This window comes from Natrix helvetica (assembly GCF_964273705.1).
Source record: "Natrix helvetica genome assembly, chromosome: 14".
In the NCBI taxonomy this organism is placed as follows: Eukaryota; Metazoa; Chordata; class Lepidosauria; order Squamata; family Natricidae; genus Natrix; species Natrix helvetica.
In genome coordinates this window covers 12,158,936-12,182,860 of record NC_138564.1, presented here as the reverse complement: position 1 = coordinate 12,182,860, position 23,925 = coordinate 12,158,936, and the positions used below count along the sequence as shown (strand labels likewise).

Here is a 23,925-nt window from a genome sequence, read left to right as displayed (position 1 = left end):
ATTTCCCAGCAACCCACCCACCCCCGGCCATTCTTTGGCCTAGCGGGCAGCTCGGGGGCATTTGGCGAGTGAGTTGTGAGTGCTGTCCCAAATTGGCTGCCACGGCAGAGTCCGATTGACCGAGCTTCCTCCAATTTCTATCCGTCATCTCCTGGCCCTCTTTTTCCATCTTCCCGGGCTGCTGGAGATGCTGCCCAGTCTTGCCCCAACCTGTTTCTGAAACATGGAAGGCGCCAGGAAGCTCTGGGGTGCCCTAGAGCAGGGGTCCCCGACACTCCCCTCTCAGGCTTGGCTCTTTTGGGTCAGGAATCCAGCACAATTCTGGGTCACTTTATGGACCCTGCTTTCTTCTAAGTTGTTTTTCCAACAACCCAGCCTTGATTTTCCTTGTGGTCTCCCATCCGAAAACCTATCCGCCCCTGATCTGATTAGCCATCTCAGAATCCTCCAAGGTCAGCTCGGTGCTGCCATCTGCTGACCGTGGCGCAGGTGGGCTGGAACAGGAGGCAACCGTAGCTCTGGGGAGAATGACCTAGGTGACCTTCTACCACTTCAGCCTTTCGTCCTTCCAAGGTGGGTAAAATGAGGACCCAGATTGTTGGGGGCAAGAGGCTGACTCTGTAAACCGCTTAGAGAGGGCTGAAAAGTACTGTGGAGCAGTATATAAGTCTATTGCCCGTCCTTCCTTCCTTCCTTCCTTCCTTCCTTCCTTCCTTCCTTCCTTCCTTCCTTCCTTCCTTCCAGAATGCAGTAATTCTGCTGACTGCCAGCAGTTCGATCTTGACTGGCTCAAGGTTGACTCAGCCTTCCGTCCTCCCGTAAAACAGGACCCAGACTGTTGGGGGCAGGAGTCTGACTCTGTAAACCGCTTAAAGAGGGCTGGAAAAGCATTGCAAAGCGGTATATAAGTCTACTTGTTATTGCCTTGCCTTCCTTCCTTCCCCCCACACTCCCTCCCTTTTTTCCTTCCTTCCTTCCTTCCTTCCTTCCTTCCTTCCTTCCTTCCTTCCTTCCTTCCTTCCTTCCTTCCTTCCTTCCTGTGGTTAGAATGCAGTATTGCAGGCTCACTCTGCCCACAGCCAAGAGTTCGATCCTGACCAGCTCAAGGTTGACTCAGTCCTTCCGTCCTTCCGAGGTGGGTCAAATGAGGAGGCCCAGATTGTTGGGGGCAAGAGGCTGACTGTGTAAACCGCTTAGAGAGGGCCGTAAAGCCCTGTGAAGCGGTCTATAAGCCTAAGGGCTAGTGCTACTGGGTGGGCTAGATAGGGGGAGGTCAGGAGCTCGTCCGGTCGGGACAGACCCTGCCCCGCGGAGGGATACCTACTCAGCTGCGGAGAAGGCCATCTCAAAGTTGTGCCTCCGATCCTGGGGTGAGAGTTGCGTGTAGTCAAAGGCCTCGGGGAAGAAGTTGTGGACCAGAGCGCAGAAGGCCATCCCGTCGCTCCAGCTGGAGGAGAAGTTCTGGATGTCCACGTGCTGCCCAGGAGGAAGAGAAATGAGGGGGGGGGGTGTCAAGAAAACGAGGACGGGGCCCAGGGAGGCCGCGGGACACAAACGGACGGGCAGGCGCTCACCTCGTAGCCCCGGGTCTTGGCACGGCACCAGTCCAGAAGCATCTGCTTGATGGTGTTGGCATTGGGGACCCCGAAGCTGGAGGAGCGCTGGACGCCCACCCGGGCCATGGCAGGGTTGGCGGGGCTGCGGAGAAGACGAAAGCAGGGGTCATGTAGCCGCTTTGGGGCAGGCCGGCCAGCTGGCCCAGGCGCCTCCCAAAAGGAGGACCCTCCAAAGTTTTCCCTGGACGTCAACCACTGTGGTGGTGGCCCCAAAGTGTCATGAAGGAAGGAAGGAAGGAGGGAGGGAAAGGAAGAAAAGAAGAAAGGGAGGAGGGAGGAGAAAGAAGGTGGGAGGGGGGGAACGAGGGTAGGAAAGAAGGAGGGATGGCGAGGGAAAAATGGAGGGAAGAAGGAAGTAGAAGGGAGAGAGGGAGAGAAGGAAGGCAGGAGGGAGGGAGGGGAGGAAAGAAGAATGGAAGGAGGGAGGGGGAGAGGTAGGAAGGAAGGAGCGGGAGGAGAAAGGAGGTAGGGAGAGAGGGAAGGAAGCAGGGTAGGAAAGAAGGAAGGATGGAGAGGGAAGAAGGAAGAAAGCAGAAGGAAGAGAGGGAAGGAGAGAGGAAAGAAAGGAGGAAGGATGGAGGGAAGAAGGAAGGAAGCAGAAGGGAGAGAGGGAGGGAGGAAGGAAAGAAGGAAGGATGGATGGGGGAAGAATGGAGGGAAGAAGGAAGGAAGCAGAAGGGAGAGAGGGAGGAAGGAGAGAAGGAAGGAAAGAAGAAAGGAAGGAGAGGGAGGAGAAAGAAGGAGGAACTGAGGAGGGGACGAGGGCAGGAAAGAAGGAAAGATGCCAGAGGGAAGAATGGAGGGAAGAAGGAAGGAAGCAGAAGGGAGAGAGGGAGGATGAAAAGAGGGAAGGAGAGAGGAGAGGAGAGAAAAGGAAGGGAAAGGAAAGGAGAGGAAAAAAGAAAGCCGGGAGCCAGAGAGAGTTCCTATATTTAGAAGAATACGAGGCTGCAGCTGGGTTGGAAGTGCCTGGACTTCTTGGCAGGAGAGGGCCTCCCTTGGGGAGCTTCTCCCCCTGGGAAGCCAGCCACGCAAAGGCCCTTGCAAAGAAAGACTTTTGCAGCCCACAGGAAGAGCCGCCAAGATGTCAGCTGAAGGAGTAACGGAAGTGAAGGCTGGGAAGCTGGAGGGAAACCACTCCGATCTCCGGCCTTAAAAATCTTCAATATCCTCCAGCCCCCATATACCCCCGGTCGTTACAAAGGACTAAAATATCCCGGTAGCAAAAGGAGCAAACCTCACTGGGGCTCCTTCTGTGGGGTGGGTGGAGGGGTGGATTAAAAGGGAAGCAGGGTTGCTTTAAAAAGTAGATTTCCTCCAAGATCCCTTTCCAGCTCTCTCTTCTGATTGACTGTCATTCACATTTAATCTCTCCTTTTGTATTCTTCCCTTCATGATTTTATTCCACCACTTCTTTGATATTACTCACCAGGGCCAACTCACCACTAAGTTGGCAGCAAGTCAATTCAATGGCGAATTGGCCAGGGTGAATTGGTCAGGGTGAATTGCCATGGGAAGTTTGCCATAGGAAATTGGCCATGAGTTGGCCATGGTGAGTTGGTCATGAGAAGTTGGTCATGAGAAGTTGGTCATGAGAAGATGGCCATAGTGAGTTGGCCATGGGAAGTTGGCTGTGGTGAGTTGGTCATGGTGAATTGGTCAGGTTGAGATGGCCATAGTGAGTTGGCCATGGGAAGTTGGCCATGGGAAGTTGGCCATGGTCATGGTGAGTTGGTCATGGTGAGTTGGGAATGGTGAATTGGTCAGTGTGAGACGGCCATAGTGAGTTGCCCATGGGAAGTTGCCCATGGTGAGTTGGCCATGGGAAGTTGGCCATTGTAAGTTGGCCATGATGAATTGGCTGTGGCACAGACCCCCACCTGCCCAGAGGGTCACAGCACATCCCATCTCTTCCCCCTTGACCCAGCTCACCTCCCACCCTCCTTCTCCAATTTCTCAATCATGGCCTTGCGCGCCTGCGAGGCGGACATCTTGGGCATGGCCTGGGCCTTCATGATTTCCTTCTTCCTCTCAGCTTGGCGCCGCTCCAAGTCAGCTAGACTGCTCCCGGACCTGGGGCTCGGATCCTCCCGTTCGAAGATGCTGTGCCAAGGGGCGGAAGAAAACGGAGAGAAATGACAAACCGCAGAGGAAAACAAAGATTCCTCCTTCCCTCCCAAGTCTCTCTTTCTTTACTATGCTGTTTCATTAGTGGGGAATTGGGAGGGGGAATAGTAAGGTGTAGAATGTGTTGTTTTCAAAATAAAAAAAATCCTTTCTAGAAATCAAGTTTTAAAGCATTTTTTAAACTACCTATCTGCCTGAACCGGCAGTAAAAAAAATGCTTTTAAAAGTTGGGGGCCGGGAAGGTTCCCACGATGGCCCGGCACAGCTGAACTTTCCCCCCCCCCCACTTCTTAAAAGCATTTTTTTACTGCCGGTTCGGGCGAATAGGTAGTTTAAAAAATGCTTTAAAATTTTTTTTAAAAGTTGCCCGCGCTCACCCAGTCACATGACCCCACTGCCAAGCCACGCCCAGAGAACCGGTGGCAATTTTATTTTTTTACATTTCGCCACTCCTTTGGTCCCTTTCAGATTGCAAACTTGGGGAGGGGAGAACGACAAGAAAAAGAGAGAGAGAGAGAGAGAGAGAGAGAGACAGAGAGAGACAGAGAGACAGAGACAGAGAGACAGAGAGTGAAAGACAGAGAGTGAAAGACAGAGAGTGAAAGACAGAGAGAAAGAGACAGAGAGACAGAGACAGAGAGAGAAACAGAGAGAGACAGAGAGTGAAAGACAGAGAGTGAGAGACAGAGAGAGAGAGAGAGAAAGAGACAAACAGAGAGACAGAGACAGAGAGAGAAACAGAGAGAGAGACAGAGAGTGAAAGACAGAGAGTGAAAGACAGAGAGTGAGAGACAGAGACAGAGAGACAGAGACAGAGAGAGAGAGAGAGACAGAGAGAGAGACAGAGAGAGACAAAGAGTGAAAGACAGAGAGTGAGAGACAGAGAGTGAGAGACAGAGAGAGAAAGAGACAAACAGAGAGACAGAGACAGAGAGAGAAACAGAGAGAGAGACAGAGAGTGAAAGACAGAGAGTGAAAGACAGAGAGTGAGAGACAGAGACAGAGAGACAGAGACAGAGACAGAGAGAGAGAGAGAGACAGAGAGAGAGAGAGAGACAGAGACAGAGAGAGAGAGAGACAGAGAGAGAGACAGAGACAGAGAGAGAGACAGAGAGAGAGACAGAGAGAGAGAGAAGCATCTTGGGAGCCGAATTCAGAGAATTCAAGATTTGGAGGGCTCAAGTCCTTTGGGCGAAGGGCACAGAAAGCCACTTGCCAACGCTGGGCAGGGCCAACCACAGAGCCTGAGGGGTGGATGATGGTTTCGAGTGGCCGCTTTCTTGCCTTTTTGTGTTTTGTTTGCATTCGAGGTATTTTTAGCCTGCTTTTCTTCTCCGCTGCGTTGGCGTCAGCTGTCTTATTTAAAAGCAGGATATAAATAACACCGGGGGGAAAAAAGCATGCAGTGAAGGGACAGCTCAGTTCAGCCCCAGGCCCTGCTCGGTTTTACCAAGTTACCGGCCCTCTGGGTTCTGTTTTTTTTGGGGGGGGGAATGTCCCTCGACTGTTTTGGGTCCCTTTGAGTGGGGCGGGGACTACAAAGTCTGCTTCCCCTCCTCAAGTCGCCCTTCTTGGCCCTTCTTAGATTTTCACGGGTAATACGTATGCAGGTCTTGGCGTATTTGGGTTGAGAGTATCGTGGCGACGTTTCGGCGAGGTCCCGCTCGCCATCTTCAGGCTGGTGCCTTCAGCTTCGTGCTTGTGCGAGCAAAGGAGCAAAGCATGATCGGAGCTGCCGTCTTTCTATAAATATTGGTGTGTGTGTGTGGAGTGCTGGCTTTGTTGCTGTAAGCGACACACAGACACACACCGAGCCTCCTTTACTTTGTGCGCTCTCTGACCATTTCCTAACGTAAGATCGGCCTTCCGGGGTAAGTCCGCCTGGGGTTTGGCTGCACCCCAGATTGGCAGCCGTGCAAGTCTCAGAAAACCCAGAGTCGGGGGGACGGGGTGGTGTTCTTACCTGCCCACTTTCTTGGAAGACGACGAGCTGTAGGATTTGGTCTGGACAAAGGTGTTGCCTTCTTCTGCAAACGGGCAGGAGGAGAGAAAGAGAAGGAAATGAACTCCAGTGCAATAGAAGCTTCTGAGCGCCACCCAAAATGCCAGCGGTCTTCTGGGATGCCACCCCGAGAGAGAAAACAGGCGAGGAGGGAGGATGAGGAGGGAAAGGAAGAAAGGGTAAAGCAGAGGAAGTAAGGGAGGGGAAGTAAGAGGAGGAGAGAGGGGAAGAAGGAGGAGAAGAGAGGAGGAGTGGGGGAAAGAGAGGTTTTGCCAAGTTCTGCAGAGATCGGCCTGGCAGCTCTAAGCCGGATAAGGTCTGTGACCGTAAATCCTCCCTTGAAAGACTTTGCTGGAGGTGAATGAGCAGAATTCACAGTCAATTCATAAAAGGTTTTTTTTTTGTCGGGATAAGGAGTTTGCTTCAGGCTCTCGGGAAGCCTCGGTCAGAACAGGGTTCGATACACACATACAAATCTTTGTGCGTGCATACACACACACACACACACACACACACACACACACACACACAAAGAGCATCTCTTGAAAGGAAAAAAAAGAGAGACTGAGGCAACTTACTGTCTGATCTCTTTGTGTAGCTTGCCTCCATTGTGATTGTGCGGGACGCTTTGTTGCCATCATCTGGGACACAAAAATGAGGGAGGGAAGAGGAGACAAGGACTAGTTATGTCGCCAGGGTGGTGATGATGATGACGTCTGAAGAAATTGCGCAACGAAGGAAGGGTTTTTCTGAAATTCCCGCCTTCGGGGTCGGGAGACGTCTTCAGGTTCTCACGTTATGAGAAAACCTTACTTTCCAAACTCAAAACCCCCAAGGCTGGCCCTTTGGTCCCAAGACTGGGATGGCGATTCAGGAGGAAGGAATGGCCTGGGTGTTTCCGTGACACACACCCCCCCCCACTTACTGGATTGCACGAGGCGCTGGGTCTTGGTAACCGTGCTGATGGCCGAGCCATCCGCGGACGTCCTGCTTTGCTGGGAGGTGGTCTCGGTGGTGTGGGAGCCCCCCTTCGCCTTGGACTCTTGCAGCCGCTCGTTCCGCTCCTTCTCTCGCTGGTCTGCAAAATGGAGTGGGGGGGGGAGGAATTGTTCAGCAAGTGGCACTTGTTTGGCATTTGGAAGGCTGCTGCCCCCCCCTCCCCCCCAATTCTCCAAAGAGTACCAGGCAGCCTTACTCCTTGGCCTGCTTGGTGCAGGGATAAGCTGGCAAGCTTTATTTGGCAAGGGGGCAGGGGTTCCTTTCATCTCTAAGGGGAGGGGGCAGGCAAAGAAAGATGAGAGGGAGCCGAGAGGAAACCCCCCCCCCCACTTGGCTAACTCGACATGACCGTAATTGAGCTTGGAATCACGGTCATAAGTTGTGGCCGTTTTCCAAGTGGGAGGGCGCCTGATTTTTATGACCTTTTTTGGGGGGGGATGGGGGCGGTCCGAAGACGTCTCCGCGGTCATGTGGCCGGCGTGACTCAACACCGAAGGAGCACGGAAGGCTGTTCCCTTCCCATCAAAGGTGGTTCCCATTTTTCTACTTGCACTTTCAAACTGCTAGGTTGGCAGAAGCTGGGACGAGTCACGGGGGCTCACTCTGTCAGGTGGCGCTAGGGATTCGAACCGCTGAACTGCCGACCTTTCTGATCGACAAGCTCAGCAGCCCCTGAGCCACCGCGTCCCTCTTAAATCGGAAGTAAGTGCCCCCAAAGCTCACAAAAACCTGTCCGAACTCGCAATCATGGCCACAGGGCACTGCAAACAGCTATCCGTGCCAGCTGGCATCTCCTGCCAAGGGCCCAAAATACAATACGATGAGGGAAAATACCCATCAGAAGTCCTGAAATGGGTCGTAAGTAGCTCTGGGGGATGTCTGTCGTAATTCTTTGACCAGCCATTGAGCAGGAACAGCCTGCACTTCTCGACATAAAGTACACTACAGGTAGTCCTCGACTTACAACTCTCCATTTAGTGACCGTTCAAGGTTACCTCGCTTCCGCTGGCGCAGATCCCGCATGGCTGCCCGGATCAGCCGTCGCTCCTCAAAATCTCTGGTCTGGTCCAGCTGCGGAGAAAAAGAGGCGTATAAATGCACAAAGCACAATGGGTCAAAGCTCACTTAAATAACTTCTCTCACTTAGCGACATAAACTCTGGGCTCGGCTGTGGTCGTAAGTTGAGGCCCACCTGGATTACAAAGAGGTAGATTGTCTCTGAATAGGCAGGTTCCTCTTAGCGTCCACAACTATACATATCAATCATCTTCTTTTAACGACACCATAATCCCTTGCGGGGTGGAGTCGGGGCACCTGAATGGAGCAGGGGGTTTACTGAATGCTGGGTTATTCAGAAATCCAGCAAAATCAAACCGGAAGGGTTCATCCAGGACGGCGGGTGTGAAAGGTTTGCTCCAGAAATGTCTCGGTGCAGAGGGAGGGCGCGCATTGACACGGGAGGGGAGGAGGAAAGGCCGCGGCTACGCACCATCTTATCCAAGACGTCTTCTTCCTCAATTTTGCCCAGATCCTCGGCGCTCAGTCGGTTTGGTTTCTGCTCTTCCGTCACCTTTTCCTTCTCCGTCCTGGTTAGCAGAGCCACCTTGGGCTGCGTTGGCAGCTTGGCATCCATCTGGAAAGACAGAGTGGCACGGTGAGGCTGGACCCGCCGCACAGCATCCGGGTGTAATAGCAATAGCAGACTTATATACCTTGGAAGGAGGGAAGGCTGAGTCAACCTTCCAGCCGGTCAGGATCGAACTGCCGGCAGTTGTCAGAATTAGCCTGCAATGCTGCATTCTAACAGGAAGGGAATTTTCATTTGACGGAAGAATGAAAGGTGGAGTCAACCTTGAACCTGTCAGGATTGAACTGCTGGCAGTTGGCAGAATTAGCCTGCAATAGTGCTGCTTTCTAAACGGGAGGAAGGAAGGTAGGAAGGAAGGAAGGAAGGAAGGAAGGTAGGAAGGAAGGTAGGAAGGAAGGTAGGAAGGAAGGAAGGTAGGAAGGTAGGAAGGAAGGAAGGAAGGTAGGAAGGAAGGAAGGGAGGGAGAAAGGAAGGGAGGAAGGAAGGGAGGGAGGGAGGGAGGGAGGGAGGGAGGAAGGAAGGAAGGAAGGGCGAGCAGCACTTATTTATATACTGCTTCACAGTGCTTTTACAGCCGTCTCTAAGCAGTTTACAGAGTCAGCCTCTTGCCCCCAACAATCCGAGTCCTCATTTTATCCACCTTGGAAGGATGGAAGGTTGAGTCAAGAAGGGGTCAGACTAGAAGACCTCCAAGGTCCTTCCAACTCTAAACAACTGAGTGAAGGACTAGGGGGTAACGTGATAGCAGTGTGCTAACATCTGAAGGACTGCCACAAATAAGACAAGGTCAACTTATTCTCCAAAGCACCAGAGGGCCAGACAGGAAGCAATGGATGGAAACTAATCAAGGAGAGAAGCAACCTGGAATTAAGGAGAAACTTCCTAACAGTGAGGACAATGAACCAGGGGAACAGAAATTGCCTCCAGAAGTTTTGGTTGCTCCAATACTGGAGGTTTTTTAAAGAAGAGACTGGACAGCTACTTGTCTGAAATGGTGTAGGGTTTCCTGCTTGAGTAGATGGGTTGGACTAGATGACCTCCAAGATCCTTTCCAATGCTGACATTCTATATTCTATGTCCATGGAACCTTGATGCTAATGTTTGCTTGTTCAAAAGCTCAATTTTCAACGTGTCCCAATGGTGCTTTTTTTTTTTCCCCCCCGAGAGGCAACTGGACTTTCTGGGTTGTTTTTTTTGGGGGGGGGGAAGAGGTTTCGCTTCTCCTCCAAGAAGCTTCTTCAGCTCTGAAGAACGGAACTGAGAACCGAGGAAGCTTCTTGGAGGAGAAGCGAAACCTCTTCCAAGGGGAAAAAAAACCCCAGAAAGTTCAGTTGCCTCTTGAAAAAAATATAAAAAAGCACCTTTCGGGGAATAACCGTGACCTGGATGACTTGAGGATCTCTCCAGCGTTCCAAAATATTTCCTCCTGGGAAAATCTTCTGGCATTTTAACAAGCAGGTGCTGGATTTCCAGGAACCGGCTGGGCTTCAGTTAAGGGAAAACTGTCATACAATACAAAGCAACTCTCTGCTGGGAGGTTTTTTTTGCAGGAAGATTTAAAGGGCTTAGTAGTTGAAATCCGCTTTGTGAACGGGACTCAAACCCGTTCGGGCAGTGAGGAGGGTTTGGGAGGAACCTGGGCCAGTCCTGGAGTCTGGGGAAGGCTCGGATGAGGGCTCTGTGTCGGAGGCAGAGAGGGGACCAGAGCCGTATGCCAGTTATCAGCTGCCTTCAGAGTCAGACAATCAGTGAGGCAGAAGAACAACTGGAGCCTGTTCCCAGTGTGCGCATGCGCGGAGCTGCCAGACAAAGGGAACAGCTAAAGAACAGGGGTCGACTCGGGAGTAAGGCTTGGAGATGATTGGACCCTCCCATAAGACGGAAAATTAACTGCCACGTCGGGAAAGGATATAATTTCAGTCCCAACTACAGGGTGAATTCCCCGCCTTAAGATATCGGCAGTGGCCTCCCTCCATCTCGGTCCCCAGACATGTTGAGATTTTAGTCGCCAATCTGCCCGAGGATGATGGGCTTTGCAGTCCAACTGACTTGAAAAGGACAGAGCTGCCTCTTGGGGTTTTTTTTTGGTGGTGGTGGGGAAGTAAAGATGGAAAAGAGGGAGGCGGTGGCTCAGTGGCTAAGACACTGAGCATGTCGATCAGAAAGGTAGGCAGTTTGGCGGTTTGACTTTGGCTTCTAGCGCACGCATGCACGCTCCCGTTTCGGCACTCGGGGCCGAAAAGGTTCACCAACATGGTATAGGATCTTCTGACCAAGCAGGGGGTTGGACTAGATGACCTCCAAGATCCCTTCCCCCTCTTCCCCCCCCCCAGGAAATCATTCTGCACACCCCTCCCCATTCAAATACCGCAAGGAACAAGGCGGAGCCTCTGAGGTCTGGGATCCCCAAGACACGAACGGTTCCAACAACATTTTCCCGGCTCTCTGGGGTGCCTTTTCCTCCCAGGCCCGATCCCATCCCCAAATCGATTCGCTTTGATCTGTTTTGATCCCAGAAGGGCGATCCGATCCCCTGTTATTTCCTGCCCCTTCCCCTTCCTTAGATTCGCTAGCCGAGGTTTCTGGAACAAAACTAGGCTGGGAATGCTGGGTTTTGACATCAGCCCACCTGGACGCGGCCGAGGTTTTAGGAAACCCCCTCTAGGCACTGCCGCCCCCAGACCCCATTTGAAACTTTGCCACGGCTAGGAGACTGCTAGGAAAAAACAAGCTGCTTTTCCTTTGGGGAAAAAACTAAATCAGCCTCTATTTATAGGACGCGATATTTTCTTCCCCGTAAGGCGATACAGGCGAGGCTGCGCTACGCCCCCCCCCTCCCTAGGTGCAGGAGAGACCCCGCTGCAGAGATAGCAAAGCTCCCCAAAGCCAGGAGAATCCAGGTTTTCCCCCCCCCCAATCTCCCCCCTCCTCCCTAAACACAACAAAGCGATACGACATCGTAAAGCAGTGTAATTTTTACTGGAGCCACCTAAATTTTCACACGCTTTCCGCCGCTGCTTTTCTTCGGCGTCGCTTTCCACCGCGCGCCGAGCTTCCGTAATGTCCTTGTTTCAATGTTCGTTTAGATTTCTTTTTGGAGGGGACACATGGGAATCTCTCTGCCTCCCCTCCCAAAAAAAGAGTCCCGGAATTTGGGGGTTTTCGGAGGGACCCAGATGGTGGTGTTTTAAGGGGGGGGGGGGGCAGAAGCATTCTTGTTCCTTCTTCGTGCCAGGAAGTGAGCAGGGCCAGCCACGCCCTTCTGCTCCAAGGAGAAGTGGGTGGGCGGGCACAAATAATCCTTCCCCAAAACTACTTGCTGTTCCCTGCAGCCGAGGGGCTCTCGGGTATGCAGTCGCTGGACACAGGCATTTCCGAAGGCTTCCCAGTGTCGGCAGAGGTTGGACTGTGGGACGGCGTCTCCTTGGCCATCTCGGTGCCCTCGCACAGATCTTCCGGCGTTTGTATTGCCGTGCTGGGCTCTTTCTCCTGCTTCAGGAACTGCCGGAGCTTCTCCATGTGCTCGCGGAGGTGCTGCTGCTCCGCCCGCAGGGTGGCGGCCTCCTGGCGCAGGTGGCCGATGGTCGAGACCAGCAGGCTCACCACGCGTTTCGCCTCGGCCACTCGCTGTTCCAGGATCTGCCGAGGGGTCCCTTGCAAAGCCGGGTCTTCGGAGCCGTCCGCGGACACCTCCTGCCTTTCTTCCATGTCAGGGGTGGGCACCCCAGGCATGATGCCAAGCCGAGGTGCAACACAAAAGGGCCCTTCAGGGGTGTCGGAGAACTCGCTCCAGGCGCAGGCCAGGCGTCCCGAGAGAAAGCAGAGCCCGGTATTCTCGGCTGCCTGGCTTTGTCCGCGGGTCACAAGGCAGGACGGTGGGCTGAGTCTTGATGTCAGTGGTCGGCTATTCTGGTCGCGGAGAAGCCCCCCGTCCTGGGTGGCATTTCCCGTGACGGACAAGCACAGAGGGCTGGGCAGGAGCCAAGAGACCCAGCTGGTGAGGGGAAGGGAAGGGAGAGGATCTGGGCTTGTCCAGGGAGAGGAAAACAGCTTCCCTTCGAAAAGGACCCATTCCCTTGCCATCACCCTCTACAGAGTGTCGTTGTGGAGAGGCGAGCAGCCGTGCTGTGTTCCCTGGGACGTTTGAAAACGTTTGGGGTGAGAAGAACTGTCTGAAAGTGGGGAGGGGGTGTGAGGAAAAGGGGGTCTCCTGCCCCAGAGCTCAGACCCAGACAGGTTTGAGCAGCAGGTAAGGGCAGTAAAGCGACCAGAGACAGAGGTGTGAGTGCTCAACACTCCATCTGTCGCACACAGTTGCACAATATGGTACCCCCCACATCTGCTTACACAATAATATGCCTTCACCCAAAGGACCCCCTGGCTCTCATCCATTAAGTACAGCTCCTTAGGGCAGGTCAGAGGATTCTATAAAGCGAATATGAGAGAGAGAGAGTGGGGGGGGAGGGAGGGGGTGAGAGGGAGAGAGAAAAGGGAGAGAAAGAAAAGAGAGAAAGAGGGAGAAGGAAAAGAGAGAGAGAGAAGAGAGAGAAAGAGAAAAGAGGGAAAAGAGAGAAAGAGAAGGAAAAGAGAGAGAGAAAAGAGAGAAAGAGGGAAAACACAGAGAGAAGACAGCAAAAAGAGAGAAAGAGAAAAGAGGGAAAAGAGAAAGAGAGAAGGAAAAGAGAGAGAAAAGAAAGAGAAGAGGGGAAAGAGAGAGAGAGAAAGAGAAGAGAAGAGAGAGAAAAGAGAGAAAGAGAAAAGAGGGAAAAGAGAGAGAAAGAGAGAAAAGAAAGAGGGAGAAAGAGAAAAGAGGGAGAGAGGAAGAGAGAGAGAAAAGAGAGAAAGAAAAGAGAGAGACCTTTTGACCTTTGGAACATCCCCATAAACACATGATCAACATTCAAATGCTGGGCAAATGGTCCCTGTTTACGACCACTGCTGTGTCCCAAGGTCACCTGATCTCCTCTTGCAACCTGAACATCATCGTCCCACCCGCCCCCCTTCGCTCCCGAGCAGGCCAAGCCGGACTGGGCCCCCCCACTCCCTTTCAAATACTTCCCCCCCCCCGAGAGGGGTGGGGGAATCCCTACATCTCACACACCTGGGGGAGGGGGGGGCATTCCTCGCAGGTCCTAGCAGAGAGGAGGAGGAGGAGTCAGAGTCCCGCCTGGCTCACCTGAGCAGCTGTTCCCAGCCTCCGTCCCGGCGGCCTGATTAATGCAGGACTGGGGCGGTGGAGATCGGATTCCCGGCTTGACCGGCTCGCCTCGCTTCGGCCCTCTTCAGTTCTGTATCCCTCCACCCTGACTCGCACCCAGGACCTCGCAACCCTGGCTCTCTGCCCCTTGGGAGTGCCGAAGGGCTCCCATCTCAGCTCCTTCCTCACCTGGGCAGGGGAGGGGGCTTCGCCCAGGGGCCGCTTCTGCTGGGCAACTCAAGTTGCCCGCCTCTTCTACAGCCGGAAGGATTTTCCTGAGCTGCCCTTAAAGAGGGATGAGGCAGGTCAGCTCCAGGCGCTTGGAGGAGGCTCAGCGTAATCGGCCTGAACACCGAGGGGAGGGGGGGAGAAGATGGGGGGGGGGAATCCTGCCTTCGCTGCAGCCAGAGAAGAATTTGGGGGGTGGGGGGGGGTGGAAGCAGCTCCCGATGGGTCTCTAAATTCCCAGGCTAAAATTGCAATCATCTCTTTCAAACCCCCAAACCTCCTTCATTAAAAAAAAAAAAAAATCTTTACAAAAAGAAATACAGGTAGTTTCAAACGTTTCGTTTAGCAATAGCAATAGCAATAGCCCTTAGACTTATATACCGCTTCACAATGCTTTCCAGCCCTCTAAGCAGTTTACAGAGTCAGCCTCTTGGCCCCCAACAATCTGGGATGGATGGATGGATGGATGGACGGATGGAAGGAAGGAGAAAAGGAATAGCAATAGTACGTAGACTTATATACCGCTTCACAGAGCTTCACAGCCCTCTCTAAGCGGTTTACAGAGTCAGCCTCTTTCCCCCAACAATCTGGGTCCTCATTTTACCCACCTCGGAAGGACGGAAGGCTGAGTCAACCTTGAGCCTGGTGAGACTTGAACTGCCCAAATTGCAGGCAGCCGGCAGGCAGCAGAAGTAGCCTGCAGTACTGCACTCTAACCGCTGTGCCACCGTGTCTCTTAGTGACCATTCAAAGTCACCGTCACCTTTCAAAGTCACCTAGGATCGAACTCACAGCCTCCTGACTGTGAGGGGAGAGCTCCCCGTCTAGGCCACCGCACCACTTAACTCTAGCTACTGAAAGCCTGAAAAAAAGACACAGCTACTTTAAAGGGGAGTCCGATCTCCCTCCATTCTTCCCCACGTCGCTTCCAAAAGGACAATCAGCCCCGGTAGACCAGCCTGTCAGAATTTTACGGTGCTGCAGAATTTGGACCCCAGAACAGGGGTCGACTTGGGAGTAAGGCCACAGGTGAACGATGAAGGCCCCCCCCCCCCAAGAGGAAATAAAAGAGGAGTGAAAGGGGAGTGGAGTTTGCAGGAGATAATTAGTTTGCTTCATTGGTTCGTGACTCTCCAAGACTCCTTGCCAAGTTCTGCAGATCTCGGCCTGGCAGCTTTCCAAGCCAGATAAGGTCTGTGACCAGAAATCCTCCCTTGAAAGACTTTGCTGGAGGTGAACGAGCGGAATTCACAGTCAATTAATAAAAGGGTTTTTTGTCGGGATAAGGAGTTGGCTTCAGGCTCTCGGGATGCCTCGGTCAGAACAGGGTTTCACACACACACACACACACAGCTCAGCCGAGCCAAGGCAGCCTCTTCCTGTCGTCAGAATCGGAGGCCCGACGAATGACAATGGACTCACCTTCTCAAAACTGCCGCTGGAGCTGCCATGGCTGGAGGAGGTGATTCGCAGCGGGGAGTTCCTCAGGCCCAAGGTGAGCTCTGCGGGTTAGGAAAAAAAAAGGGGGGGTGAGAGATCCCCCCCCCCCGAAAGGGTTATTGCGAGAGGACAAGCAGGATTTGGATGGAGCCGTTTGATTCGTGCGCGCGCAAAGACGGCGTGCGACGTTTACGAGGGACGTGAAGCTAAAAAGTTCCCAAATGTTTCCTCTGGCTCGGCCCAACCTTGTAAGAAGGATCAAAGGGATTCCCAGGACGCAAAGGAACGGGGTTAATCTCTTCCCGAGCCTTCCCGATTGAGCGGGCTGTACACCAGATGAAAAAAAAGGGAAAGGGTCTCCCTTAATAGGAAGTATTTCTGCTCTCTACCCCAAATTTGGATGCTTGGCAACTTGGCACCTTATTTAAGACGGTTGCAAATTTCTCCGGGGTCATCCGTTCACTTTTGGGGACCTTCTGACCTTCGATTCACTTAACCCAGGGGTGTCCAAACTTGGGAATTTTAAGACTTGTGGACTTCAACTACCAGAATTCCCCAGCCAGCCATGCTGGCTGGGGAATTCTGAGAGTTGAAGTCCACAAGTCTTAAAGTTCCCAAGTTTGGACACCCCTGACTTAACCGCAGTGGTACTAATTCAACGACCGCGGGGATTCACAGTTAGGGACAGGTTGTAAAAACGGTGTGTATGTGTGTAAAACCCGTTGAACACAACTGTCTTGCTTAACAACTGGTTTCGGGCTTAATCGCGGTCGGAAGTCGAAGGGCGACCTACGTATCGCGGTTTAACTCCGCCGTCAAGGCCGAAATGCTTCGTTAAACCTGTTTGCGCCTCTCAAAGCCCTTTTCCTCCAAGCGGAATCCTGCCTTTTGAAGGCGACGCCAATGTCCTTCGGGCCTCCCGAGCGGCAAGGCTCAGCTGGGAATGATGGGGGTTGTAGTTCAGGGCCTGAAGGAAGGGGAGGCTGGCAGACGACGCGAAGCGCAAAGCTACCGCCGACAAACCGGTCTCCCAAAGCGATCACAAACGGGTTCGATATGAACGGAAGGGATAAATTGTGGGACGCGCAAGGCAGCTGCGCAACCCAACGCAACCCAACGAGGAACAGGCATGCCTCGCCGTCCGTACGGGGGGAGGCACCATCATCCACAGCCTTTTGTGAAAACCGAGATTTTACCCTGCTTAATATGGGCAACGGACAGGTTTTCTCAGCTGCAAAAGGAGGAGCCGGTGCCAGGATTTAAAACACACACACACACACACACACACACACACACACGGATAAAACTTTCCATCCAGTTAAGTGGATAAACATCAGCCGGGGGCTATTGCGTGCAGAAGTGATTTCGCCCAAAATAGGAAAATTTCCAGCCTCTGGGACCTCACTCACGCGGGAGCCCAACGGCCACAGTTTGTGGCTAACTTTTCGAGCAGTTGCTGCTCTGGGAAGGGGAAGGGGTGGGGGGGTCTCCCTTGGAGCAGTGCAAGCCCACCTCCGGCTGCCCAACTTTCAGCCGTGCTGGGATCTGCAGAGTGCAGAGGAAGAGGAAGAAAGAATCAGCCGAGGGAACGTAAGGAGAGAGAGGGAGGGAAGGAAGGTAAGAATGAGAGAAGGAAGGAATGGAGATAAGATTAGAAGGAAGGAAGGAAGGAAGGAAGGAAGGAAGGAAGGAAGGAAGGAAGGAAGGAAGATAAGAATGAGAAGGAAAGAAGAGAAGAAAGAGAAGAAAGGGAGGAAAGAAGATAAGAATGAGAAGAAAGGAAGGAAGATAAGAATGAGAAGGAAAGTAAGAATGAGAGAAGGAAGAGAGGGAGGGAGGAAGATAAGAATAGAAGGAAGGGAGGGAGGGAGGGAAGAAGATAAGAATGGAAGGGAGGAGAGAAGGAAAGAAGGAAGGAAGGAAGGAAGGAAGGAAGGAAGGAAGGAAGGAAGGAAGGAAGGAGAAGAAGCTGCTCCGTACCCTTTCTTGGTAAGGATAGGCGCAGGTCGGTCAGCCTTACATGCCCATTCCCAAGGGGGAGGAAAAGGAGGTAGAGAAGGGAGGGATGAATCAGAAGAAAAGGGAAGGAAAGGGAAGGAGGGAGGGAAAGGAAAGGAAAAGGAGGGAGAGAGGGAAGGAATCAGAAGGGAAGGGAGGAAGGAAGGAAGGAAGGGAGGGAGGGAGGGAGGGAGGGAGGGAGGGAAGGAAGCCCTTCTTGACAATTAACATGGTTCTGCACCCTCCACTGGGACTTTACTCAAAGCCTCCTTGATCCCCGAAAACGCCCAGCAATTATTTAAGTGAACCGAAATGCTATTTTTTTTGGGGGGGGGGGGGGGGGCACCTGAAAAGGCAGCCCCGTATCCTGAGCATCTCTAGCTCTATCTCTGGCTCTCAGCAAAGCTCCACATTGCAACGCAGAATTGACTCCGTAGACTTTTTGGTGTGTGTGTGTGTTTGTGTGTGTGTGTCGGGATGACCTCCACAGAGATTCCCTCCTTCACAAAACCCTCTTTTCCCCTCTTTTCTTTTTTTCATTCCCCCTTTCCCCCTGCCTATCTCCCCTTTTCTGCCCTGCCTGGAAAAGGCCACAGCTGCTGCCTGGACGGGGATATTCCCCACCACCACCACCACCACCACCAACCCCCCTGCTTTGCAAGGGACCCCCGAGAGGGAACTGGAGGCCCCTTCTTCCTCGCCCCCAAAAGAGGGACAAAGAGGGGAATCTGAGGCGCCCTCGCCCTCCAGCCGCCCTCAACCGCCCTCACCTGCTCGCTGGTTCCCAGGGCCCCCCACGAGGTGGCCCCGCAGAGGCTGATGCCGGCTGTCCTTGATCTCGATGGTCAGGAGGGTCTTCATCTCGTCGTCAGGCTGGGCAGCTGGGCGGCGGACCAGGGAGCCTGCCGGGCTGTGGGCAGTGCCGCTTGGCTGGCCGTGGAGCACCTCTGAGTCCAGGGAGCCCCCCTTGGCGTTTTCAACCCCGGACCGGGCGGGGGGCAGCTTCCTCTCCTGCCATTGGCCGGCCTGGATCCGCCCTTGGGGGCCGGCCGCCTCTTGAGGGACGGACGGAGCCTGCGAAGGGGGCCTCCCCGCCCCGGCCTTGGCGTGAGTAGGGACCGCCCGGGCTGCCTCCTGCGCCTTGCTGCCGTCCTGCAGCGCCCGAACGGCGGTGGTGCCGCGATCCCGCAAGGGTGAGTTGGCCGCGTGGCGGGAGGGCAGAAGACGGTGCTGATGCTGTTGCGACTGGGGTGCAGCCGGAGGACGGTTTGGGGGGTCCGAGCTGAACTGGCGAGCGCGCTCGCGGATGGAGCCGGCTCTTTGGAAGGGCTGCTCCCGGAACGGCTCTGCAGAGAGGGAGAGGGAGGGAAAGGAGAGGGAGATGTCAGTGGAGGGAGGGGGAGGACCAGCCTGGGAGCAGAGCGTGGTTTATCTCAAGCAGCTGGGAGCCCTGCCAGGTTTGTTTGGGGGGGAGGGGGTGACGGGGAAAGGGGGGGCATTTGAGTTCTTCCGCCCCAGGAAAGCCAAGTGCTCAGCGGTGTCCTCTACGTCCCTCCCACTTCGATTCGGAAAACTCTGCTTTTCTTTCCAAAAAAAGGAAAGGGAGAGAACACCCAGCCCTGCCTCTCTTCCCCGCCTCACCAGGGCTTCTCGGCTACGGTTTCAGCCTTTCTGCTGGGATAGGCAGATCTCCATCGGAGGGCGGGGGGGGGGGAGGCAGTAAGAGGGGTCCCCCACCCTATAAATGCCCCCGATAGGTTAAAAGCCACAAGCCCAGCCTGCCCCACCCCATGCACCCCAGAGTTCTGTAGCTGGAGCAGGCAGGGGGCCGGGGGTCTCGGGTGTTTCCTGAAGGGGCCCCGAATCCTGTGCTTCTCGGCCTCTTGTAGACGGATGGGACTTCGATTCCCAGAATTCCCCAGCTGAAACCAAGGTCGAGAAACACCGCCGGACCCTCGTCCTTGGTTCTGGCAGAGAGGCCAGGAGGAAAGGGGGCATCTGGGGGGGTTGTATTCTGATCCTAGGCAGATGCCCACCGGGGGGAAAGAACCAAGAGAATTACCTGCACCAGGTGGCTTCGAAGGAGCTTTGTAGCCATCCGTTTCTACCGTTCGGGAGGCTCCAGTTGCTAAACAAGCATTACATTGAAAAAAGAGAATCCGTGTTAAGACCGGAAGGGATTCGGCCTCCCGATGTGACTAAACGGCTGAGACCAGATCCCTGGGCCTGGATCCCACCCCTGCTCGATCTTGTGATCATTAAGAGATCCCAGAACACTTCACAACCCTATCATCGTAACCAATGGCATGGCCAACTCATCACAGACAACTTGGCATGGCCAACTCATCACACACAACTTGGCATGGCCAACTCATCACACACAACTTGGCATGGCCAACTCATCACACACAACTTGCCATTGCCAATCCATCACAGACAACTTGCCATGGCCCACTCATCACAAATAACTTGGCATGGCCAACTCATCACAGACAACTTGGCATGGCCAACTCATCATAGCCAATTTGCCATGGCCAATTCATCATAGCCAACTTGCCATGGCCAACTCATCACACACAACTTGGCATGGCCAACTCATCACACATAACTTGGCATGGCCAACTCATCACGCATAACTTGGCATGGCCAACTCATCACAGACTTGCCATGGCCAATCCATCACACACAACTTGCCATGGCCCACTCATCACACATAACTTGGCATGGTTCACTCATCACAGACAACTTGCCATGGCCAACTCATCATGCACAACTTGGCATGGCCAACACATCATAGCCAATTTGCCATGGCCAATTCATCATAGCCAAATTGGCATGGCCAACTCATCACACACAATTTGGCATGGCCAACTCATGATAGTCAGCTTGCCATGGCCAACTCATCATAACCAACTCATGATAGTCAACTTGCCAATTTGCCACAGCCAATTCATCGTAGCCAACTTGCCATGGCCCATTCATCACACACAACTTGGCATGGCCAACTCATGATAGTCAACTTGCCCTGGCCAACTCGCCACAGATGGTGGGGGGAGAACTCTGGGAATTGGAACCCCCTCCACTGGCAGATACCCAAGTAAAGCCCTTCTTGCTGCCTCCTCCAGGCCACCCAGTCAAAGGCACAGCTGGTCGCAGCTGGAGCTCCTCCAACACATTTCAAGTTGGCCGCAAATCCCCTTCCCCCAGTCGGGCCGGCTGTCCAGCGAGGCTCACTCCCGCTTTGTCCTCAGATGAGCTCCGTGGCCCTGACTGGCCTCCAGCCCCTCCCCTCCCAGCACGGCTCATCTCTTGCTGCCCCTCCCCACTGTTGGGAGGCTCCTGTCCCACCAACAAGACAGATCGTGCGTCAAACTCCTTCCCGGCGGTCTGCAGAGCACTGCCCTGACGGATGTCCGCCTCCCGCTTCCAAGTGGGGTCAGCCAAAAGTTTAACAGATTAAGAGAGTTGGAAGGGACCTTGTAGTCATCTAGTCCAACCTCCCGCCCAAGCAGGAGACCCTACACTGTTTCCGAGAGATGACAGTCCAGTCTCTTCTTGAAACCCTCCAGGGATGAAGCTCCCACTACTTCCGAAGGCCAGGAAAGCCCCCCCCCCCTCCAAGTGCCCATCAAAAGTCAAGAGAGGAAAAGAGAAGAGGATAGAGGGAAGAGAAGAGAGAAGAGAAAAGAGATGGGGAGGAAAGGAAGAAGGAGATAGAGAAGGGAGGAGAAAAAGGAAATGGGAAGGGGAGGGAAGGGAAGGAAGAAAGAGAGAGAAGGAGACGGAGAAGGGCGGAGAAAGGAAAAGAGAAGGAAAGAGAAGAGAAGGGAAGGAAAGAAAGGGAAAGGAAAGGAGGAAAAGGGAAGGGAAGGAAAGAAATGGAAAGGAAAAGAGAAGAGAAGAGAAGAGATGGGAAGGAAAGAAAGGGAAAGGAAAAGGAGGAAGAAGGAAGGAAAGGAAGAAGGAGAGAGGGAGACGGAGAAGGAGGAAGGAAAGGAAAGAGAAGGAAAAGAAAAGAAAAGAAGGGAAGGGAAGGAGTGGGGAAAGGGAGAAGGAGGAGAAAGGGGCTTTCACAAATAAAAGAGGAAGGAGGGAGGGAAGAGACGCTCTTGACCTTATTGGGTGAAAGAATGCAAAGGTTCAACGCTGAAGAGTAAATTCCCTTTCTGGATCTGGGGCCTCCCGTCACCCGCAGCCTCCCTTGGAGACCGGAGGCCGCCGGGCAAAGGGGACGGGAGCCCAGCCTCCAGGCAGGAGTTGGGGGCTGCGGGTGGGGTGGGGGGGATCTTTCGGAGCAAGGAGACCCCGCAGAAACCCCTTTCCCTGCAGGCCCCCATCTTCCCAGGAAAGGGAGGCCAGTGGCAGGAGAGCGAAAGGGGAAGCAGCGCTGGGGGCTTCGGAGCGGAAGCAGCCTTGGGACGAAGCCTGAAAGGGCGGCTCCTCCCTGCTCTATGAGCGTGGTGGTCTTGGGGCTGATTGTGTTACCCAGGTGGGTCATGAAACGTCCGCAAGAAAGCCAGCAAGCTCAGAGAGCACCCAGGAGCCCACTGTCCTCCTCCTCCTCCTCTTCCTCTGCAAACCCCTCTCCCTTCCAGCACTGATGATGTTACCTAGGTGGGTCATGAAACGTCTGCAAGAAAACAAGCCAACTCAGGGAGCACCCAGGACCCCACAGTTTTCCTCCTCCTCCTCCTCCTCCTCTCTGCAAACCCCTCTCCCTTCTAGCACTGGTGACGTTACCTAGTTGGGTCATGAGATGTCGGCAAGAAAACCACCCAGCTCAAAGCGCACCAAGGACCCCACAGTCCCCCTCTTCAAACCACCCTGTCCTCTAGCACTGATGGCCTTACCTAGTAGGGTCATGAAACGTCTGCCAGAAACCCAGCAAGCAACGTTTCAAGCAGAGTTGCTTTTTACCCCCTTACCTTCTCTGTCTCCCTCCTGGCCTGCAGCACCTTCTCCTCCCTCTTCTGGGGCCTGAGGCAGCATCTGGGGCAGAGAGAAAAGCAATGAGAACAGGATTCTGCCCCCCCCAAGACGGGCTGCAGCCCCTCCCTCAAACAGCTGGCTTGATCTGGGGCTGGGGAGGGAGACGGCGTCCGTGGCATCCCCTAATATTTCTCTCCCCTCCTTCCTCTTGGCTCCAGATTTTTAAAATCTTAGATGAAGGTAAAGGTTCCCCTCGCATATATTGGTTGTTCCCGACTCTAGGGGGCACTGCTCATCTCCGTTTCAAAGCCGAAGAGCCAGCGCTGTCCGGAGACGTCTCCATGGTCATGTGGCCGGCATGTCTCAACGCCAAAGGCGCACGGAACGCTGTTCCCTTCCCACCAAAGGTGGTTCCTATTTGTCTACTTGCATTTTTTAACGTGCTTTCGAACTGCTAGGTTGGCAGAAGCTGGGACAAGTTAACGGGAGCTCCCTCTGTTATGAGGTGCTGGGGATTCGAACCGCCAAACTGCGGACCTTTCTGATCGACAGCTGTCTTAGCCACTTAAAATCTTAAGCCAAGTGCAAATTACATCGGTCGGGGACGTGAAAAGGGCCGCCGTGGTCGCTATTTTCAACTTTCCAAAAAAGAGGCCACCGCCAGAAAATCAGCAGAGACGGTTCCGGAAATGGGCCTAACCTGGGTAACTCATGGACACTAGACGTCATCCCAAGCGGTGGTCCCCAACCTTCCCAGCTTGGCAGACCGCCATGGGGGGGGGGGGGGGAAACGGCAGGCACGCATGCGTAGGTACCCAGGGGCTGCCCCTTCAAATCCAATTCACAGCCAACCGGGCTTCCCCCACCGTACCTCTCTCTTCTGGCTCAGGAGAGACTCTTCTTTTGGGGGGGCGTCCCCCGCGACGCTGCCCCTCTCCAGCTGCTCCTCTTCCCTGGTTTGAGAGGCGGCTTCCCCTTCGGAGGAGATCAGCTCCTCCTGGACTTTGGGGGGTGCCAGGCCTCCAGCTTCTTCCTCCTCCTCCTCCTCCTCCGAAGGCGCCTGTGGTTCACGGCTGGAATCCTGCTCATGGGAATTGGGCCCAGGGTCTTCCCCGATCGTCTCCCTGTCTGGGAAAGGCGCCGACTTGGAAGGCGGGTGGCTGGGAACGGCTTCCAGGAGCAGGACGGTCCCCAAAGAAGGTTCTGTAGGGGGAGGAAGGAGCTTAAGAAAGCCCACCTCAATCAGAAGGAGCAGCCAAGCATGGTGGGGTCCCACAACTCCCATCATCCCTGTTGTGGCCCACCAGGGATGATGTGTGCTGGTTTTATAAACTCGGAGCTTCACATGTGTGCTGAACGAAATCAGTGGCGCCTGTTGTGGCCCGCCAGCAGCCAGAGGCGCTGACAGCACGTTTGGAGAGTGAGGAGGGTTGGGGAGGAACATGGGCCAGTCCTGAAGTCTTTGATGAGGGCTCTGTGTTGGTGGCAGAGAGGGGGCCAGGGCCGTCGGACAGTTATCAGCTGCCTCCTGACATCAGTGAGGCAGAAGAACAGCTGGAGCCTGTTCCCAGTGTACACATACACAGAGGTGCCAGACGAAGGGAACAGCTAAGGAACAGCGGTCGATGAGTGGCCCCTCCCAGAGGGAATAAAAGAGGAGCAAAGGGGAGTGGAGCTTGCAGGAGACACTTAGTTCATTCCAAGTATTGCGACGTCTGAAAGATCTCAGCCTGGCCGCTCTCCAAGCCTGATCAAGGTCGGTAAATTGTGAACTCTCTCGAAAGACGGTGGGAGAGGAAAG

General features: G+C 54.0%; 1 protein-coding gene across 2 annotated transcripts in view; it reads right to left on the bottom strand.

The window, feature by feature from the left end:
• The window catches only part of SMTN (smoothelin), a 46,594-nt gene that overhangs the window by 7,980 nt on the left and 14,689 nt on the right, over window positions 1-23,925 (bottom strand). For both annotated transcript variants that reach the window (XM_081966208.1, XM_081966209.1), the window contains exons 8-20: window positions 22,996-23,327; window positions 22,121-22,184; window positions 19,258-19,323; window positions 17,966-18,541; window positions 15,180-15,259; window positions 8,234-8,377; window positions 7,740-7,815; window positions 6,671-6,823; window positions 6,324-6,386; window positions 5,707-5,770; window positions 3,549-3,719; window positions 1,575-1,698; window positions 1,325-1,476 (exon numbers count right to left, since the gene is read on the bottom strand). In XM_081966208.1, the coding sequence (XP_081822334.1) occupies window positions 1,325-1,476; window positions 1,575-1,698; window positions 3,549-3,719; window positions 5,707-5,770; window positions 6,324-6,386; window positions 6,671-6,823; window positions 7,740-7,815; window positions 8,234-8,377; window positions 15,180-15,259; window positions 17,966-18,541; window positions 19,258-19,323; window positions 22,121-22,184; window positions 22,996-23,327 (2,065 nt within the window). The remainder of the gene's footprint in view (window positions 1-1,324; window positions 1,477-1,574; window positions 1,699-3,548; window positions 3,720-5,706; window positions 5,771-6,323; window positions 6,387-6,670; window positions 6,824-7,739; window positions 7,816-8,233; window positions 8,378-15,179; window positions 15,260-17,965; window positions 18,542-19,257; window positions 19,324-22,120; window positions 22,185-22,995; window positions 23,328-23,925) is intronic.